The sequence below is a fragment of the Urocampus carinirostris genome, chromosome 7 (genome assembly GCF_059441175.1).
Source record: "Urocampus carinirostris isolate Australia breed hairy pipefish chromosome 7, RoL_Ucar_1.0, whole genome shotgun sequence".
NCBI lineage: Eukaryota > Metazoa > Chordata > Actinopteri > Syngnathiformes > Syngnathidae > Urocampus > Urocampus carinirostris.
The window spans coordinates 28,865,678-28,887,985 of NC_142355.1; the positions used below are offsets into that span (position 1 = coordinate 28,865,678).

Below are 22,308 nucleotides of genomic sequence, written 5' to 3' on the forward strand. Positions count from 1 at the left end.
CGGAGTTTGTATGTTCTCCCCGTGCTTGCGTGGGTTTCCTCCGGGCACTCCGGTTTCCTCCCACATTCCAAAAACATGCATTTCAGGTGAATTGGCCGGTCCAAATTGTCCCTAGGTGTGAATGAGCGAATGAGTTGTCTGTCCCCGTGTGCCCTGCGATTGGCTGGCAACCAGTTCAGAGTGTCCCCTGCCCACTGCCCGAAGATGGCTGGGATGGGCTCCAGCCCCCCCGCGACCCTACTGAGGATAAGCGGTACGGCTAATGAGATGAGATGAGACCTATTGAGCTCTTTGTGGACAAGAGTAAATAAAATAAAATGGGGTCATTTAATCTTATAAAGAAGGACTAATTTAAAGATTAGTTCTCTTTTTGTTGATCTTTGTGTTGACTAGTGGAATAATCGAATGGCCCGGCGGTTTCTTGTAGGGATGGGCTAGTTGGAGCACATTTATAAATCTGTAGTTAATAACTGAGACTAGTAGGCCATCAATAGGGATATAGAAACTAAATGAGCATGGGGACATTTGAGCTAGGAAAGAAGGACTAATTGAAAGACTGGTTTGCTTTTTCTTGATCTTTGGGTTGAGGACTAGTAGAACAGTCAGTTGGGCAGGACCTTGGTCGTAGGGCTGGATTGGTTTGAGCATTATTACAATTCCTTGTCTTTAAAGAAAATGGTGGACAATTTTCAGGTGTTTATAACTGAGTTGGACATTAATAAGGAATGTGATTCAGTAATTAACCGAGTATTGTTTGAGCTAATAATGAGTGTGTGTGTGTCTTTTAACTAACCCTGTTAACGCTGTGTTGGTTGTGTTGCTGTGTCTCTGTGCCTTTTCCCCAAGTGTGTTTGGTATTAAAACGTTGAAAACTCTTTCTGTGTATTGTTCTCCTTTGTAAATATTTTGTGTTTCAACGAGGGCACGTGCGGCTTATATTCAATTGTGGGTTATATATAAACACAATGTGTTTTCCTTTCAAAATGTATTGGGTGCGGCTTTGGTTCCGAGATTGAAGGTAATTGGAATAGTTTAGGGACATTAGAGCTAACAAAGGACTTAATTGAAAGATTGGTTTGTTTTGTGTGTTGAGGACTAGTGGAATTGTCAGATGAACTGGACCATAGTCCTAGGGATGGACTAGTATGAGCAGTTGACCACTATTAAAAAGAAACGATGGGATATTCAGGAGGTAATAACTGACACTAGTTGGACATTGGCTCTACGTGGTTAACTTGACCAACATGCAACAGCAATTTACCCCTACCATGGCCGCTGTGCGACAGGAAAAGCAGATCTTGAAGGATCTGGATGAGGGTGCAAAGTTGCCTATCCTCCTGGGGGTTCCTAAGCCTGACCAAGAGTTTCCTCAGCTTCTCCTCCAGCTCCTCTTTGTCGTCCATCTCGTGGTCAGATCACCTCGAGAAGAAGTTCCGATGGGCCGAGCGACCGGGGAAGGGGGTCCACGCCGGAGGCTGACACTCAATCGCATCAGCGCACATGTCTCTTCCCCAGAGAAACTAAATCAACTTTCGGTCGCCTTCCTCATTTTGTTTCTTCTTTGTGATGATCCCTTTTCTTGCTGACAGACAACCACAAACGGGCGTGTTTCTGTCTCCCACGATCACATCATATGACTCCACACAGGAACAGGAAACAAACTTCCCGTTGGCTACAAGACTGGAAGAAGCGGATCGCTCTCCTCTCCTGTCACTCGGTCTTGATTTAAACAAGGTGAGAAACTAATTTAATCGAATAATTCTGTGTTTGATACCTTCTATTTAGTCTTTTTAAATTTGTCGTGTCAACTGTCCCCTCCCTACCCCCCTCTTCTTCTACGTCGGTGTCCGGTGACAGCCGCAATAATATGGAGACCGGATTCGACCATGGCGCAATATCGGATAGGGAAAATCCACAATTCTTTGTTTATTACAACGACACTAATACTAAAGTCCAAGAAGCTTTAAAATAACGTTACGAGTCGCTTAAATGTTGTTGCCTGTTAAATTTGGCATGTCTGAAAATTCAATACATGAACTAAATGTATAGATTTCAGGGTTTGTTTTTCCTCGCTGTTACAAACATTTTCATTTCTCTCCTTTTGTTCATCCAAATACAAGGTTACATTGAATTTAAAATCAACAGCTTTATAATAAAATATATATTTTTTTAAATTGAGTGGGAAAAATCTGACGCGGAAGTTAAGCTTATTTAGGTCCAGTCCCCTTGACAGTCGACCCACTTTTTCTACTAATAGATTAATGTTTAATTTGAAACAAAACATATTTACTTCATTAAATACAATATGTGTCTAACTTTCAATTCAATCTAATCCTTACCCTTATTAATGATTGCAATTCCCCTTATTAAGACAAGACAGACTATGTCGATTTTTTTTATCTCTCCTATTTCATTTACCAAGCAAACAACACAAACAATTCCTTTGGTGTCTTTGTTAGGTCTTTCCCGACTTGCAGTGTATTCAGTGTTGCTTAGTGTCAGTGTTGGGCACGTTTTAATGTCAACAACACATAATCCCCCCCAAAAATGCATATTGATCATTCATAAGAGAAAAAAAAGCTGCTTGGAGGGAACCGGCCGATGATTGGTGGGGAGTCAGCTCCCTTTATTTACTTCCAAGAGCTGACTCATAAGGATGTTTCGTACGCGAATGACACAGGTTGGTTGCCAAGGCACTGGTGCTGTCAAATATGGTTGGTTGGTTGGTTGGTTGGTGTGTTGGTTGGTGAGTTGGATCCCTTAACCATGTTTCACGACTCAGCAGCCCTCATTCACCTTTTCTTTTGGCACTTTAGTAAATACTACATTCGTAATTGCTATCTAACTCCATGGGACTCGCTATGTGTGACGTAAACAATTCGGGGAAGAGCGGAAAACCACGCCACTGAAAACAACGTCAAGGAGCGGCACACTTCTTTTAATTGTCAGTAATGATAATGGCGTTGTAACAGCAGAAAAATGAATGAGCGAGATGACCCCGTTACTGAAAAAATAATGCTGTGACGTCATGGGCCGTAATGGAACGGACCATAACGGAATGGACGGTATCTGATCGTAACGGATTATAACGGACTGTAACATACTGTAATGGAACATAAATTACTAACACTGGTTATTATACAGCACGGCGGCGCAGTTCTGAGGTCGTGAGATCGAACCTCCTGTGTGGAGTTTGCTGGTTCTCCCCGTGCTTGCGTGGGTTTCCTCCGGGCACTCCGGTTTCCTCCCACATTCCAAAAACATACATTTCAGGTTAATTGGCCTGTCCAAATTGTCCCTAGGTGTGACTGAGCAGGCGAATTGTTCGTCCCTGTGTGCCCTGCGACTGGCTGGCAACCAGTTCAGGGTGTCTCCTGCCCACTGCCCGAAGATAGCTGGGATGGGCTCCAGCACCCCCGCGACCCTACTGAGGATAAGCGGTGCAGATAATGGATGGATGGATTCTTATTATACATATGAGTATATTAAAAAAAAATCCCGTACAAAATCGTGAAAGCGCGTACACAATTTGAAATGATCAAAAACATATACAATACAAGGAAATCGCACATATTGACAGGTATGAATGTATTTAATCTAATTATAATAATTACCGGATCAAATAAGTGTGTAACTTTGAAAATTAATCTAATCTTAAACTATTCTATCATTCTTTTGATGTCATTTTATTTATTTTTTTAGTTACATTTTATTCTGGAGTGCCATGTCTAATCTCATTTTAGGCAATGCTCACTATGTTGTTATCAATAAAAAATAAAGACTTTGTCATGATTAGTGATGCGATGCACCTGAGCCTGCTCCTTTGGCGCCAACTGCCTCGGACGCTGATTGGCTACCTGTCACTTTTTATACCTCTGTCTTCCTGTCACTGGTTGTCAGTCCATCTGCGAACCTCAGCTTACGCTAGGCAAACTTTTCGACGCTGACTCTCTCTTGTTCTGATTCCCGTCTGTTTCCCGGCTGCGACCCCTTTTCTGATCTCGACTACGACTTTGCTCCCCCGCCCGGCTACTGATCTGTTTTTTTCCGCTCTCGACACCGCCATCGCTTGCCACGGAAATACCACTTTCCGCCTTTGTGCAACCTGCTCCCCACAACAAGCGATTTCCGGATCGTGATTACTATCCTTTCCTTTCTTCCTAATAAGAGAATCGCATACAAGTGGGTCCTGTCTCCATTCTGGTCCTGACAGACTCTTCTAATTCCAATACAATTTGCACATACTGTACTGCGTATACAGTAATTAAATCAGTATTATTTTTGTATAATGAGGCAAAAACACTTTTTTGGATATCACAAAATGGAAAAACACACCAGAAGTCATCAAACCTGTTTGAAACAGCTTTTGATTAAAAACATTAATATTGAATTACGACAAACAGTCATCCTGTTTGGTTGCCAAGCCAGTTGGACGAGTTTATTTTGTATTCACTTTCGGAATAAATTTCTGAGAATTAAAAACGATGTACTGGCAAACAGTGATCATCACGAACGGGAAACATTATGTTGTAGTGTGTAAGATTTAGGGCTATACGAATAAGAATGACTTGACCTGTAAATTCCAACCAACATTTTAATATGCGTGAGGTGACCAAACCTGCCTGCATAGATTGGATGCCTTTGTCTGGTGGATAATAAGCAGGGTAGGAAATCTAGTTCAATAGTACTGTCTTTTGAAGCATATTAAATTAATAGTAACAGCGCTATTATAAGTTTTGTTTTGGGTTCTAACAAAATTAATACACTTATGACATGCTGTAAAACAGCCTAATTGAGCCACAGCATAAATATGCACCAAATATCACCCCGTGAACAGAGAGTGATGCATAAATATTCAAACAAGTAAATAATTTTTCTAAATTAAGTGATATAGATATATAAACTCGGTCCAAATTTGAATACTTAAAAAGTTAACAATCTACGGAGTTCCGTTCTCGGGTTAAAACTAAAAGAGCAGCATACATAAATGTACGTTTTTTTTATCGCTCAAAATTAACGCTAATGGCTCTGAAAACAAAGCCAAATCCTCAAAACGTATTGTATAATATTAGAATACTGTACATAGTTTATAATGTAATTAGATGTGTCACTCAAAGATAAACATGTTAAGAGATCCGCAGGTTCGAGAGCGTTCTCATTCAGGCCCCGGTGTTGTGGAATGCTCTGCCCCCTGAGATTTGATCCGCAACCTCAATGGAACTGTATAAATCTAGCCTTAAAACACACTTATATTTTATAGCTTATGAATGACTTATATATTAAGGTTGACAACATCTGTGTATTATTTGTTATTGCAACGTCCGTTGCATCCTGGTCATCCTGGAAGGGGGATTACCTCATGTGCTGCCCCTTCCCAAGGTTTCATCATTTACTTCATGTTGAGGTTTTGAGTTTTCCCTTGCCCTCATGTAGGTTTTAGATCAGGGGATGGTGCAGTCTATAGTTTACAATAATCTGTGGTCTGTGCAGACCTTTGAGACTCCATGTGATAAAGGGCTATACAAAAAACATGATTTGAATTTACTAATTAAAGATCTATAGAACAAAATAGAACAGTATTACAATAAATACTTAATATTTGAAAACTAGTGCATAGAGTAGTAGTGCATCCCAAAAAAGAGCAATGAAATACATACTTTTTGTTCAACCCAAGTCATCAAAATGCATAGTATAAAATTAAATTTAGATATGACAATAATAAAATATATTGTGTTAGTTTCAGTTTGTAATTTCGCCAAAAAAGTAACTTTTTAATGTAGAATCGACTCAAATTTAGAAACACAAACATACATATATCCATTTATCGTAATTGTTTTCATCTAAGGTAAATGGTCTGCATTTATATAGCGCTTTTCAAGTCAATGAAGACCTCCCAAAGCGCTTTACAATGTGCTTAACACTTACCCATTCACACACACACTCACACACCAATAGCGGCCATGCAGCCATGCAAGGTGCCGACCTGCTTATTGGGGGCATTACATAACATATAATTTTGTGTATGATCATGTAGAATCAAATAGTGGGAAAAGAAAGTATAATCCTACATTTATTATCCGTCTTAATATTAAGTATTCATTTTTTCAAATTTGATTGATAATAATATGTGATTCGTTTTACATATAATACCATGTTATCGTAAGGAGGTTCATCATCATGTGGACCGGACTAAGATAAGGTCTGTCGGACCTTTTTTACCTTCTGTTTTCAACATTTTTTATCAAAGTTGTTGATTTTGAATTTATCGGAATATTGTGTTGGATCGATTCCCGGCTCCTACGTGTTATATGTCGAAGTGTGCTTGGGCAAGACACTGAATTCCTAATGCCCCAGATAATCAGTTAGTTGCCTTGCATGGTTGACGCTGCTATCAGTATGTGAGTGTGTGTAAATGCGTAAGTGTGAAGCACATTGTAAAACGCTTTGGGAGGTCTTCAGTGACTTGAAAAGGGCTATAAAAATGCAGACCATTTACATTTACATTTGATGAAGAGGAAAAATGTCAAATGTCCGGAGCAAGAGACGCATGTGAATGACGTCAGTACTGTCGACGCATGTAAATATCGTCATCATGTGGAGGGTCGTATGGTGACGTAGTGCCAACATGGTGATGTAGTGCCAACATGGTGACGCAAGGACTTTTTCGAGTGTCAACAAGAATAATTTAACCATCCGAAGTTTCTTCTTTCCACACCAAACATATTGCACGACGTTCTAGTGAGTTTTCTTGCAGAGAACACATGAGGAGTGACCACGCGAGGTCCTCCAAATCAGCGAAATTCGAATGGGTTGGCTTTTACAAGTTTGGCAAAAACGGCCGACGAGTGTCAAGTAGAGATCGATGGGCTTTATTTTACGTCCACGTAGACTTGACAAAAACTCCAGAGGGAGAATCGACTAAAAGTTTTTTTCAGCCGGAGTTTGACACCTCCTTCTCCGTTTCTCATGTGCAACAGGGAGGATGAATACATTTTGACGCGCTTCAACATGGGTATGAAGAATGAAGACGATGGCGAGCGTCGTCTCATCAACACGCCGTCGTCTGACAACCTTTCACGGAATCCCCCTACGTCGCCATTCGTCTATGTGCTGGCCTTCTTCTCGGCCTTGGGTGGCTTCCTCTTCGGCTATGACACGGGCGTGGTCTCGGGCGCTATGCTGCTCCTCAAACGGGAGATGAACCTCAACACCATGTGGCAGGAGCTTGTGGTTTCCAGTACGGTGGGGGCGGCAGCTATCTCCAGTTTAAGTGGAGGCTACCTCAACGGTTTGCTGGGGAGAAGGAAGTGCACACTGCTGGCTAGTTTCATCTTCACCTTTGGAGGGTTGATCTTGACGTTTGCACCCAATAAAGAGGTGCTCCTGGTGGGAAGGATCATCATAGGCCTGGGGATTGGTGAGTTGATGATGAGAAACATATATCCCAAGGAACCTAAAACAATGACTGGCTAAAATGTGTTTTCAGCAACCCACTACATATGCAAAAAATTACATTTCCATCTGGGGGGAAAAGTGTTAACGTCCTCTGGGTAGGTTTACATACAGTCAATAATTCGATTGGAAATTGATTATTGCCAGTATTCAGATAGTGTTTAACTACGATAATCCAAGTAAGGACATTTCCATTTTATTTTCTGTTCTCCGTGAACAAATGACACAGGTGTATCCACATCTATATATTGTATATGTAGCAGTTTTATCCATCCATATATAGTGCAGGGGTGTGGAGTTTGCATGTTCTCCCCGTGCTTGCGTGGATTTCCCCCGGGCACTCCGGTTTCCTCCCACATTCTAAAAACATGCAAGTCAGGCCAATTGGCCAGTCCAAAATGTCCCTAGGTGTGAATGAGTGGGTGAGCTGTCTGTCTCTGTGTGCCCTGCGACTGGCTGGCAACCAGTTCAGGGTGTCCCCTGCCCACTGCCCGAAGATAGCTGGGATGGGCTCCAGCACCCCCGCGACCCTACTGAGGATAAGCAGTGCAGATAATGGATGGATGGATATATATAGTGCAAGTCTATTCTTTTTGCTAGGCACATTACATATTGTAAACACACAGAACGGAGCTCACTTTTTAAACATGGAGGAAACAAACACTGTATTTTGTTTAATTTACAGAGAGACCTGAATCAAATGGTATTTCATTGAATGTCTAAAGTGGAACTCAGAGATGTCTATTTGAGTAATGAAAATATGCAGGCAGTGGGTATTTTTTGGGTGGGTCACAGAATCTGACTACTTTCCAAATCTTGTAAATTGATCTAATTGTAAATTATTGATGCCTAAGCTACACAAAACTAAATCACAAAAACAATTATTTAGAACAACTTAAATTTAAAAACTAAGGACACCCATTGGACCGAATATATACAATCAAACATATTGTCTTTGTACTTAATTACACTTCACTGTAGTTGATACCTATAAATCCCATTAAAAGTTTACAATTTCACATGTTGACTTGTATGTGATTTGAATCCTGTTCATGTTTTTTTTTTCTTTTGACTTGTAAATATAGTTTGAGACACAATTGCTTAAAGCTAATTATCTTCTGCGTAATGAAATTTACTGTCAAATTTGTCCCAAAATACAATGTCTTCCACATTTCAGTTGTTGGATGTTAGACTAGGCCTTTCAGATATTAGAAGACTTGAGCTGACTCTCTAGGTTGCTGGGACTCCTTGCTTGGGTAAAGGCACTCTTGAACACATAATTCAGTTTAAAACTGTTAAGACTACTGGGTCACATTGGCATAATGGTGTGGCGGAGACAATATAAGACTGGAAATTGTTTTACATAACAGGGATTTCTTCCCCACTATTCTGAAAAAGGCATCTCTGCTGTTTAAAATCTTTCTGCTATCCAGTGAATAGTTAAATTAGAATATAGTCTCCCAGTACTTATTGTTGGTATAGCGAGCATTAAGGAAGAAATGGGCTGAGGCTTGGGCCAAACATGGAAAAAACTAACCAATAATATCCCCCAAAAGGTGTGGCTTCGATGACGCTCCCCGTGTACATTGCGGAGGTGTCGCCACCGCACATGCGAGGACAGCTAGTCACCGTCATCACTGTCCTCATCACCGCCGGACAGTTCATCGCCAGCGTGGTGGACGGCGCCTTCAGCTACATGAAGCACGATGGCTGGAGGTGAGATACGTTCAGATATGTACATTCATAATTTAAGTGCTGGGAGAAACTGCTCCAGCAACATTAAAAAAGGAGCAAGCGTCAGGTCAGTGTGAGTTGAATATGCACATTTGAGTGTCTGCCCCAAGGAAAGTTTCAATCAAAATGTCAAAGAAAACATCACATGACACTTGACTCAGTGCAATGTGCCGCAGGCAGTTGGTTTCATAGCACCATCATTATAAATGTAGCGTGGTGGTAATTATACCCGTCATACTTGATTGTTTTTGAATGCAAGATAAACACGACAGATTCAACAAACTCAAAGAGTTGCTCGGGAAGTAAAGATCAGCGGATGTTGCTAGTATTTGTCAAATGCAGGCTGCTGAAGCCCTATTGTGGTTTAATGACTGTATTTTCCCGCACTATAAGGCGCGCCTGAAAAAAATCTGACCATGCGCCTTATAGTACGATGCGCCTTCTATATGGATCAGTATTGAGTTGCAACAGGTCTCGCAATTACTGTAAGCAGCCGCCGACTCGATTGTCACCCCCGTAAAAGTAGTGCGCAGTGTATGCTGGGATATATACATACCGGCATTTCATTTCCTTACCAATATGTCAATCATTGTTTGAATCAGTCACTACTGGCTAAAGTTATTCGGTGGTAAAGGGAGCGGGTCCTTTTTAACATTCACAGGCTCGTACAGGCTAGAGCAGAGTAAAAAAAAAAAAGCCAGCAATTGGCCGAAAAATATGTGAATCACAAGTAAGGTAGGTCTATGGACTAGAGAAAATAATTTTTCTAGTCTGTTTATTTGTAACTGGGAATTATGGGGCTAAACAGACAGCTAGCAACAAGCAATCCATCGATGCAGAGATGCTTTTGGGCGGACTTTTTTTTTTAATTTGTCTGCAGTATCGCGCGTTTTGAATTCGTAAATATTTTATATAGTTGGATTCACTACACTCACAGATGTAAGGGGGGGACCTTTGTTGCGTATTAATATGGAATGTGTTGGCTGCAAGATTACATTTTTGGTGAGCAAACCTGGCTTTATATTTTTCGGATATCTTGTTTCTGACTGATCGTCGTGTTTATATCTTAAAATGGTCAGTGTCTACTGAATCCCAAGAGTTTAAGCTTTCCACTAATATGTGGCATAACATATTTCAGTGACTGGTGACATCGTACAGACACCATGTATGTAGTTGTCTGATACATGTATTTGCCTCTCAACATTAAGAGGTTAATAAAGTTTGACACTTTTGTTGACGTTCCTACTATAGCCCCTTATTGTCCGGTGCGCCTTATTCATGGAAAATATAAGACAAAGGACTGTATTTTGGGGGTGCGCGTCATAATCCGGTGCACATTATAGTGCAGAAAATACGGTACCTACAAATGAACTTTATTTCCAAAAGTCTTCTCCAGGGATGGTCCATTATTTCCTTTAATATGTATAGTTTTCGTTTTTTTTTTTAATTAATTACATTTTTCATTTTTTCTTTGTTACAATTGTTTGATTAATTTACTATTTGCACCCCCCAAAATATCCCCACATTGGCAAATATATGTTTTGCACTATATTTCATTGTTTTCAATTATTTTGTTTGTGTTATCACATATAATTGGTGGACTTGGTCTTAACCACCATATACTATAAAATACTTGAAGAAAATTTACTAAGCAAGTAGTATGCAAACAAAAAAAAAATCGACTGAATTGATGAAAATAAATTGCTTAGCGGTAATTTATGAAACATAAATAATATTCTTTTAATCCTTTCTCTTTAATTTTTCAAAAGGATTTTTTCCCTGTAAGGAATTTTCACAGGCTGTGAATTGTCTTGAACAAATACATTTCTATACATTGGAAAAATTATAATTAAACTTATTAATAAAGTTAAATCAATAATTATGTATTTTGTACTACCCAATGGTTCATTTACTGCAATATTTATGACAGTCACAAATATTTTTATTGCTATTTTATATATTTAGGACAATCAATAGGAATTGATGAGATTAATTCATTAAATTGTATTTAATTTAAAATGTTGCTTTAATGTGGAAAAGAAGCTAGAATTATCAGTTATATATGAATAAATACATAGCGGTATGGTTTATTATTTGAATTTGTATTCGCACAGACTGACTGATAAAATCGAGATTCAATTTGTTGGCCATTTTGCCAGGCCTCAACCTAAACACATTTTTGTGAATCATCATGCCATATTGATAGAGAACTATGAATCTCATGTATAATTGCTGCATCGTTTATTGTTCAAGGTACATGTTAGGTCTGTCGGTGCTTCCCTCCATCTTGCAATTCGGGGGTTTTCTCTTCCTTCCCGAGAGCCCCCGCTGGCTCCTGCAGAAGGGCCACCAAGAAGAGGCCCGAGAGGTCCTGATTCGCATCAGAGGCTGCCAGGACGTGGACGAGGAGTTCAACTATATCAAGACCAGCATTGAGGAGGAGGAGAAGGATCTGCGGGGAGGTAAGGGGTCAGAAAATGACAGCAGTGTTTCCAATACATAGGGGGATTCTGGCAAGCTGCCAGGGTTTAATTAATCCCACCAGAGTCTCATAAACTTGTTTTGTTGAAAAGTATAACATTTTATAATAAATATAAAAATGCGAAGTTTATCGAAATAACTTGAACTTTGTTAAAAATATTTTTTGGTTGTGACTGGTTTGCTGTGGGGCAGCACGGCAGCGCAGTGGTAAGCGTGTGTGTGGCACAGTTCTGAGGTCATGGGATCAAACCTTCCTGTGTGGAGTTTGCATGTTCTCCCTGTACTTGCGTGGGTTTCCTCCAGGCACTCTGGTTTCCTCCCACATTCCAAAAACGTGCAAGTCAGGTCAATTGGCCAGTCCAAAATGTCCCTAGGTGTGAATGAGTGAGTGAGTTGTCTGTCTGTGTGTGCCCTGCGACTGGCTGGCAACCAGTTCAGGGTGTCCCCTACCCACTGCCCGAAGATAGCTGGGTTGGGCTCCAGCAACCCCACGACCCGATTGAGGAAAAGCGCCGCAGATAATGGATGGATGGATGGTTTGCTGTGTCATTGCCCTTATTAAAACAATTTTATTTATGATTTAATAGTTTACAAGTGTACACAATCATCATAGATCTACTTTCTTGATTTTTCTCTAAAAAGGCACCAGACTTATACGTTTGAATTTAAAATGTACAATATTTGCTTCTGGGGGAGCATGCTCCTAGACTGTCCATCCACCAAGGTCTCACAAAATGTTATGGCAAACACTTGGCAGCATTGTTTGTTTTATTGATTTTAAATTATGGTTAATATATCACAATTTCTCCTCTGATAGATATCACAGTTTGTTGTTTCATGGTCCAAAAATATAGATTTGTTTTATATTTTAGGGTTTAGGTGCTTGAAATCCTTGAAAAGTGTGTACATTTTGAGTGAAGTCTTTGTAAATGCTCGAAACTGTTGCTATGTTTCTCAACAAGTCCATTTAAAATGACACTAACACTGCTCTCTGGTGGCTTCCCTTTGCCATTGCATATCTTCCCCTCATGATTTACAGCACCTAGCATTAGATTGTATGGCATTGACATGAAGCGTCATCCCCCTACGGGTTGCGATCAAGACGACAAGTGCGTGCGGGTCTTAAACACTATGAAATTTGTTTTAGTGCAAGAATTACGTATCAATTATGGACATTTATTATAGGCTACGGAAAAAAATTAAAGTGAAGTGGTAGATTGTAGTGGGAAAAACTTCCTGCAACTAAAAAACAAGCTACATTTTACCGAACACCCACTGTATGTGGCGAGCAATCTGTCTCAAAAATATTTACACTTGTATTAAACAGATCCACAAAAATATTTGATTTCTTCAAAATCCCAAAATCACAATTCTTTATAAATGTACGGACAAGAATTAACACTACATATGTAAAACTCGATTTGTGGCTCTGCGAACTAGACTATTCATACCAGACTTTTTAGTGGTGGTGGGTAAATTGGAAAATTGGCTTTGAAAGTACTTAAAAAGTGCTTGATTTGGCCATGAAAAAGTTCCTAGATTTTGAATTGGCTGAAATTAAGCTCAACAAGTACATTTTGAATGTCTTTTTATTTCACATAATTCGTGGGTGATATGTAAAATGACAATGTTTGTTTCTTCTCCAGGCGGGCTAATTTTTCTGCGCATCCTCAGACATGGGCCAACCCGTAGAGCTCTGATTGTGGGCTGCGGCCTCCAGATGTTCCAGCAGTTAACTGGCATCAACACCGTCATGTAAGTCCTGACCTCATCTCAATTTCCAACTCCCCATGTGAGCTCTATCCTCCTTTTAGGTACTATAGCGCCACCATCCTGCAAATGTCAGGCGTACGTGATGAGAGGCGGGCCATCTGGCTCTCGGCTGTCACTTCTGGGACAAACTTCGTGTGCACATCTCTCAGCATCTGGCTTGTGGACCGATTTGGACGCAGAAAGCTGACGCTGGCCAGCCTAGCAGGTGAGCCAAAAATTTTAAGCTCATGATTTTATAATATTTCAAACAAAGAAATAAACCTGACAAGAATGTACTTAAAAATAAGGTTGATTCCAAAATTGTCCTGAGCTAAAAGGTTTGACAACAATAACTAATATTAAATCAGTTTTAACGCACACTACTCTTCCCACCATGTGTAAAGTGAAGCAGATTTTTGTAGATTCCTTCTTTTGATTTCATCCATCCATCCGTCATCTGCACTGCTTATCCTCAGTAGGGTCGCGGGGGTGCTTGAGCCCATCCCAGCTGTCTTCGGGCCGTGGGCAGAGGGGACACCCTGAACTGGTTGCCAATCAGCCGCAGTCTTTTGATTGTGTGATTTAGCTAATTTTTAAATAGTCAATTTTTAAAATGGAGAAATAATCAGATTGACCTACTTTATTGCCCAAATCTATACTTTAACTAACTTCATTTTTACTGTTCAGTCACATATTTTCAAGAATAATCAATTAAAACATTTTTTATGGAAGAGTTTTATGTTCTGCTGCTACTTGCAGTACAAGTTGCAAGTGTGTGTATGTATTGTATCTAAATTACAGGCTGTGTCAGAAAAATGAGAATATTGTGTTAAATTAAACAAAAACATTTCGAGGCTTTTATTATTTCAACCTACTGGAATACTTTTTCATGATATTTAGATATTTGAATTTGAATTTAGATTGAATATCAAAATATTGATATTAATATTTATATTAATATAAATTATTTGAGATGGGACCTGTTCACCAATATCAGCTATATTACTAATAAACAATACTACATAATTCTTTCAATATTTCAGTTGATTTTCAATGAATCCAGGATTAAGGACAGTTTTGCTTTTTAATTGCATTACAGAAAATAAGGAACTTTATGGCAATATTCTTATTTTCGGATATAATTGTGTACAATTGATATGATTACTCGAGCATCCAAGGAATAAAAAAAAAATCCTTGTGGCATTTACCCGACTTTGACTTTTGACTTTGTTAATCACATATTAAAGAATATTTAAAGAGGTTTTTTTTTTAGCTTTGCTTTTTAGTTTCTCGTTTTGAAACTTAAACAGGAGCTCACTTGGAACATTGACACTGCACTGGGAAAAATGAGCAACCACCACTTTAAATAAAAAAACAGGAAAATAAAAAAGGCAATTTGAAGTAAACAATACTTTAAATGGAAGAACAACCTGTTATGAAATGCAAATGAAATGCACCTCTAGAGGAGGAGGCGGGGCCACTATGCATGTCACAGTTGCTGGCACGAAAAGGAAATTTTCTTAACCGCACAAACATTACAAAACAGATGAAACATGATGTTGAAATAGCAGAATGAATTATCATACCATTATAATTTTTTCAAAGGTACCGCTATGAGCCTCAGCGTTTTATCGGTTGGCTTTTTGCTGTCAGCACGGTTCTCTCCTGCTGTGACACTCCCATTCAACTCCCACAACTCCTCTTGCGCACAATATAGGTAAGAATGCATCCTATGCCCCCAGTCATAATCATCTTTTTAACAATCATCTGTTTTTTTAATAATAGAAATATTTAATGTGTTTAGCTACTGTGGAGACTGCATGCTGAATCCCACTTGTGGTTTTTGCTATCACGAGAACAGCAGCAGTATTTTTAACTCGTCCTGCCTGCCCGTCAATCCAACGTCCACGGAGCATTCGGCGTGGGGAGGGTAGGTTGTTATAATGCATTTTTTTTTCTTTAAGATTTCAGAATGTTTTACGATGAAAAAAGTCTTCATTGTACTTGATTACGATGTAGTGTACATTGATCACAAATTGGGATGTGGCACTCTAGCATAAACACGAAATAAAAGACTTAAAAAAAAACGAACAAAAAAGAATATTAGAATAGAAAGGCAATATTCACAAATTAGTGTTTGTAGACTGAGCTACTGAGTGCATCAGTATATAGTGCAATGAAAATGGAAGCCTCCCTGGTAAGGTCTATTCAGGGGTACTGGAGAGGAAAATCTCGGATTCAGTAGGAACGGTGCTCTTTTCGTCCTGGCCGTGGAACACTGGACCAGCTCTACACAACCTGTAGGGTCCTTGAGGGTGCATGGGAGTTTGCCTACATGTGTTTTGTGGACTTGGAGAAGGCATTTGACCGTGTTCCTCGGGAGGCCCTGTGGGCGGTGCTTCGGGAGTATGGGGTACCGCACAGTCTTATCCGGGCTGTGCGGTCCCTTTATGCCCGGTGCCAGCTTCTGGTCCGCTTTGCCAGCAGGAAGTCGGATTCATTCCCGGTGAGGGTTGGATTCCGCCAGGGCTGCCCTTTGTCACTGATTCTGTTCATAACTTTTATGGACAGAATTTCTAGGCGCAGCCTTGGTGGGGATGGAGTCCGGTTTGGGGGCCTCAGCATTGCGTCACTGCTTTTTGCAGATGACGTGGTACTCTTTGCTTCCTCAGGCCGTGATCTTCAGCTTTCTCTGGAGCGATTCACAGCCGAGTGTGAAGCGGCCGGGATGAGGATCAGCACCTCTAAGTCCGAGACCATGGTACTCAGCCGGAAAAGGGTGGCATGCTCCCTCCGGGTTGGGGATGAGATCTTGCCCCAAGTGGATGAGTTCAAGTATCTTGGGGTCTTGTTCACGAGTGAGGGTAGGATGGAACGGGAGATCGACAGACAGGTCGGTGCAGCGTCTGCCGCAATTCGGACCCTGTACCGGTCGGTCGCGGTGAAGCGGGAGCTGAGCCGAAAGCCAAAGCTCTCGATCTACCGGTCGATCCACGTTCCTACCCTCACCTATGGTCATGAACTTTGGGTTATGACCGAAAGAACACAATCCCTGATACAAGTGGCCGAAATGAGTTTCCTCCGCAGTGTGTCTGGGTTTTCCCTTAGAAATAAGGTGAGAAGCTCAGTCATCCGGGAGGGACTCTGTGTAGAGCCACTGATTCTCCGCATTGAGAGGAGCCAGATGAGGTGGCTCGGGCATCTGATATGGATGCCTCCTGGACGCCTCGCTCGGGAGGTTTTCCGGGCATGTCCCACCGGCAGGAGGCCCCGGGGGCGACCCAGGACACGCTCGAGAGACTACGTCTCTCGGCTGGCTTGGGAACGGCCCGGGATCCCGTCGGATGAGCTGGAGGAGGTGGCTGGAGATAGGGATGTCTGGGCTTCCCTTTTAAGGCTGCTGCCCCCGCGACCCAACCCCGAATAAGCGGAAGATAATGGATGGATGAAAATAGAAATGACATTCGCAGCAACATTGTGCAATAATACGAAAAAAGAACAGGGTTTGAATATACATTTTTGTATCCAGAGGCAACATATTTTTTTTCAGCTTGGTGTACTTGTTGAGGGTGGTGATGGCTCTAAGAAACAGTATTAATTTTCTTTTGAAAGTGTTTGAACAGTATTCTTTCAAATTTGGCATTTGAATGATTTTAATTCATTATTTACATATTTATTATTTTATGTATTCATATATTTATTTATTCATACCTGTTATTTAAAATGACCAATTCAAATCAATTCATTTCCCTGTTCTAATTTTGAGTGTTACTCAATATTATTATAAATGCCTTAATTAGAATTAAAATGGTCCTTATTGTCAATGATAACAACGAAATGAACATTGGCTACGAAATGACACTTGGTACTCCAGGATAAACATATAATAGAATAAAAATTAAGACAAAGAAATTATATTGAAAATAATATAAGGATAGATGGATAATATTTACAAGGCAGTGGTTGTAGACTTGCTTAAATTGTAAGTGCATCAGATAAATAGTGCAATGTTTTAATGTACTGTATTTGTATTTGAATTAAGTTTTTTTCTAGAAACCAAATGGATTTAACAAGAGTTTAAAACGTTTGCAGAGGTAAATAATGTTTATTTTGCAATGTCCCTCACACAGGTGCGCCAACCAAACAGAGAGTCTGGAAGGTCCTTTCTGGGCCTACAATTTCTGTCCCACGTCCTATTCTTGGATCGTGCTGACTGGTCTCCTACTCTATCTGACTTCCTTCGCTCCAGGTCTGCAAGCATGCTAGATGAATCAGATTGAGTTAAATTTTGTCTGTTGCATGGTTGATAACTAGTAAGCACGTCTGCTTAACAATTCAGAAGTCTTGGGTTTTATTCGAGTTAACAGCCTCCTTGTGTAGAGTTTGCATGGTCTCCGGGAACTCTCAAGTACCAATAACATGCAGAGCAGGTCGATTGGCAATGATTGTTCATCACTGTTGTGCCTTGTGATTGGCTGGGAACAACTGCTCAAAGTCTGCGGGGATGGGCTTCAGCACCCCAGCGACCCTCCTGAGGATAAATGGCGAGAAGATAAATGAATGAATGAATAAATGAATGAATGGATGGAATTGTGAATTAATTCTGTGTAAGCAATGAATTGTCAAAGTCCCAATACTGTATGGCGTTAGACTGGTTTCAATTTTGATCCTCTGTCAATAGATTTTTCAGATTCAGATTCAGATTCAGATCTACTTTATTGTCATTCTAGTACACGTGTATACAGAACGAAATGTCGATGGATCTGACTCCCACAGTTTCCCTCAGTGTCCTTCAGTGTACAGATATAAATAAAGCTGTATTGTGTTATTTACCATAGTGCCGATAGTGCAAGAAGAGACGCTAACCAGATGTGCAAGATGGGCAGTCAACCAGGATCTAAAATTGTGTTATTGGGACAAACTGAACATGGTTATTGGACAATAGTGAGAGTACCTGCTGTTTCTATTTATACCAGGATACGGCTAAATTACAAGTTATAACCGCAAAAAAAGGAAAATACAAAGTCACAATGCAGGGTCTTATTTAAAAGAAATAGTGAAATGCCATATATTAGTAAAAATAATTGGGAAAACACAATGGTAGATTAAACTTTTTGTGCCTCAGGAATGGGCCCCATGCCTTGGACTATAAATTCAGAGATCTACCCACTGTGGGCTCGCAGTACTGGAAATGCCTGCTCAGCTGGAGTCAACTGGATTTTCAACGTCATTCTCTCACTCACCTTCCTTCACATTGCAGAGCTGATTACCTATCAAGGTGAGTAAATAACAAAAACGTCTTCAGTTTTCAGCAAAACAAAGGCCAGGGTTTTTAGCGACAGTTTTCAAGTACTGTGAATTCTGAACCACAAAGCGCACCTGATTAAATGACGCTCAAATTTAAGAGTGAAACTCAATTTTGTCTTTGTACAAGCCACACTGGATTTTAAACTTCTGGCTTAAGCCTGTCAATCACCTGGCGCCAGTCGCATGGGGAATTTGGCGTCGACACCTTTGGCTGCAGAACAGCATCGGCGCCGTGCCCCCACACACCTCAGGCAGTTTTTTTCCACTACTGAAAGTTGTTTACGTCATATGTTTTCGGATCAAGATGGAGACTACCAGAGCGATTACGAAAGCCAGCACAAATTTACTACTTCGCTGAAAGAAACCATGAGCCTTTTGGACTAATTAACATGTAAAACAATATGGCGACTGGCTTACTAGAAGGCTAGTGTATCTCCGATGATGTCACAGCTCAGGATAACAAAGACAAGCCTAAAGATTGACTGTTTTTTGGGGGTCGATCTCGACTATTTGTATTAAGAAGAGGCCAATGATTGATATTTGTAGCTGATATTCATTTGCTGCCAAAGCTTGAAAATTGGCGCAAGACATTTTTGATAAATTAGAATATAACTTTAAAACCTCCTACAGAAAATAAATTTGAATTTTAACATAAATGACTTAACTAAAATTAACGGTGCAGGAAATAAAATTAGGGTCAGCAGCAACTCGTATAAAGGTACATAAAAACTTTTTTTTTTTCACTAAATGAATAAAGATGTCATAGAACCAACAATTCAACTTTAAATAAAAAGTGCAAAAAGTAAATTTCAACGAATCTGGTGAATTCAAAAGCGGGCACTCCTGTTCTAGAGCCAAATTGACGAACTAATTTCATGGTAAAAGCTACTTACTCAGCCTTCCACTTAAGTACAGACGCTGCCCGACCTACCAACAAGTTAGGTTCCGGACGATTGTTCGTAAGTTGAATTTGTTCGTAAGTTGCTTCAGTGCTATATTTTGTATGTTTAAGGTTTATATAAGTATGTTTAAGGTTTATTTAACTAACCTGTATTGTTTTTTACTTAAAGATAAACATATCAGAAAATAATATGCTCTATAAAGATAAATAAAGTGAGGTTTTACTTACCTTTGGGACTTAGGCGCTTCAAGAGGTCCTCGTCCGTGGTAAAAAGTGGCCGAAAAAAGCGTTCCGGCCATTTTCTCAAACACATCAGGCTTTCTTATTCCACTTTAGTTTCTAATTAAATGGCTCGCCTCATCCTTACACTTTACACCAACCATATTGAATGGATGTACGAGATATCAAACAATAAAAATGTCAAAGTTCTTAACACGCTGGAGATGCAGTAAGGCATGTTCACACACGAACTAGGAAGTAGAAGCCGGATTTCTTCTTTGGGGTGGATGCTGGGTGACCTCTCACAGCGCCACACGCCGGTAGCGATGAAAAGAAGCACTACGGTCACAGTAAACGCAAAAATCTGGGGATACCCAAACCAAAAACTCGGGATGTCCGGCGGGGTGCGCACCCTCCTTAAACAACGCAACACCGCCTTCAGGTCTCGAGACAAGGCTCTTTACAGCACGACCAGGGCTGACTTAAAGAGAGGCATTAAGGATGCAAAGACAGCCTACACGAGGAGGATCGAGGACCACTCGCTGGAAATGACTCGAGGAGGATGTAGCGAGGTCTACAACACATCACAATCTACAGAGGCAACAAGCTGGCGACTGTTGGGGCTGATGTTCACTAGCTGCTTAACCAGTTCTTTGCCTGCTTTGAAGCTGGAAGTAAGACGTGTGCTGAGAACTGTAAACCCCAGGAAGGCAGCTGGCCCAGGTAGAGTACCAGTGAGGGTACTCAGGGACTGTGCTGAACCGCTGGCTGGGGTATTCACCACCCTCTTCAACCAGTCCCTGTCACAGGCTACCGTCCCACCCTGCTTCAAAACCTCCACCATCATTCACATTCCCAAGAAGTCACCAGTGGAAAGCCTCAACGACTACAGGCCTGTTGCACTTATGCCTGTGGTCATGAAGTGCTTTGAGAGGTTGGTGTCCCAGCACATCAAGGACTCCCTACCACCCACACTGGACCCCCATCAGTTTGCCTGCAGGGCAAACCGCTCCACTGATGACGCCATAAACACGCACCTCACACCGCGCTGAGCCACCTGGAGCACCGGGGGAGTTGAGACAGAATGCTCTTCCTGGACTTCAGCTCAGCCTTCGATACCATTATCCTGGTGGAGAAACTCTCTCACCTAGGACTCTCTTCCTCCATCTGCTACTGGATAATGGACTTCCTCTCTAACCGCCCACATTCCGTGAAACTCGGCCACCACGTTTCTCCCACCCTAACACTGAGCACCAGCTCTCCCAAGGATGTGTACTGAGCCCTCTGCTTTGCACCCTCTACAACTCCGACTGTTCACCGACCCACCTCACAAACACAATTGTTAAAGTTCGCCGACAAAACTACCATGGTTGGCCTCATCTCTGAAAGGGACGAGGCGACGTACAGGGATGAGGTGGAGTCACTGAAATCAACCTCTATTGAACACACGAAAACAAAGGAAGTCATACTGGACTTCAGGAAGAAAAGCAAGAACCCAGCACCACTCATATAAATGGAGACTGTAGAGAGTCCACTCTTTCAAACTCCTGGGTGTGCACATCTCCGACGACCTTCTGGTCTGCAAACACAGCAGCGGCTCCATTTCCTGAGAGTGCTCAGAAAAAATCATCTGGGACAGCAGCTGCTGGTGTCCTTCTACAGAGCCACAGTGGAGAGCATTCTGGCATACTGCATTACAGTGTGGTATGCTGGGTGCACGGCAGCAGACAGGAAAATACTGCAGAGGGTCATCAACACAGCCCAGAAAAACGTTGGTTGTTCTCTGCCCAGTTTTGAGGACATTGCCTGCTCTCGCTACCTCAGCAGAGCAGAAAACATCATCGAGGCCTCTTCTCACCCCGGTCACCACCTCTTTGACCTGCTGCCCTCTGGCAGACGCTACAGGTCACACAAAACAAAAACAAACAGATTCAGAGACAGTTTCTTCCCCAGAGCCATCACCACTCTAAATACACACTGCACAAAAACTGAAACTCTCCACAAACGCTCTTAAAGGAGGAACACCAATGAGAACACACTACCTCATAAAGATGTAAAATGATATTCATGCCCATGCTTACTTTGCACAATGTTGCCTATTTGCACTACTGCATATTGCACTATTATGATCCCCTGTAAGTAGAACCCAATGTAAATATCTTCTGCTCTTACATGCCCACACTTTCTTGTGTAAATACTTTTTGGTCATATATATCCAAATTCTTATCTTTTTATCTTTTTTAATCTTTACAGTCAAATGTGTAACTGGAGTGCCACGTCCAATTTCGTTGTCACAATATTTTCAACCCATTTTGTAACAATGATAATAAAGGTATATTCTATTCTAATCAGTACTGTCCTGTACTCTGAAAAGGGTGCGCACAATACAAACTCTAACTTACAATAATGACCGGATATTTTTCGACTTCCTGAAAAAAATGATCGTATCGTCGAATGTGCTT

The 22,308-nt window shown here is 41.0% G+C and overlaps 2 protein-coding genes across 10 annotated transcripts in view; one reads left to right on the forward strand and one right to left on the reverse strand.

The window, feature by feature from the left end:
• Positions 1-1,789, reverse strand: part of lrrk2 (leucine-rich repeat kinase 2) — an 83,709-nt gene extending 81,920 nt beyond the window's left edge. The window contains exon 1 of the mRNA XM_088340458.1: positions 1,268-1,789. Coding sequence (XP_088196584.1) covers positions 1,268-1,403 — 136 coding nt within the window. The 5' untranslated portion in view covers positions 1,404-1,789. The remainder of the gene's footprint in view (positions 1-1,267) is intronic.
• The window catches only part of LOC148362882 (proton myo-inositol cotransporter-like), a 28,950-nt gene continuing 7,733 nt past the window's right edge, over positions 1,092-22,308 (forward strand). For 5 of the 9 annotated variants that reach the window (XR_015850913.1, XR_015850914.1, XM_088340460.1 and 2 more), the window contains exons 1-9: positions 6,625-7,417; positions 9,009-9,168; positions 11,440-11,648; positions 13,314-13,422; positions 13,482-13,645; positions 15,025-15,136; positions 15,224-15,349; positions 17,550-17,668; positions 18,545-18,697. Coding sequence is in view for 6 of the 9 variants with exons in the window: in XM_088340460.1 (XP_088196586.1) it covers positions 6,967-7,417; positions 9,009-9,168; positions 11,440-11,648; positions 13,314-13,422; positions 13,482-13,645; positions 15,025-15,136; positions 15,224-15,349; positions 17,550-17,668; positions 18,545-18,697 (1,603 nt within the window). In the remaining 3 variants the exon portion in view is untranslated. Of the gene's footprint in view, positions 1,193-1,286; positions 1,735-6,624; positions 7,418-9,008; positions 9,169-11,439; positions 11,649-13,313; positions 13,423-13,481; positions 13,646-15,024; positions 15,137-15,223; positions 15,350-17,549; positions 17,669-18,544; positions 18,698-22,308 lie in introns of those variants that run through there. The other 4 variants (XR_015850912.1, XM_088340463.1, XM_088340461.1 and 1 more) reach the window with 3 other exon arrangements.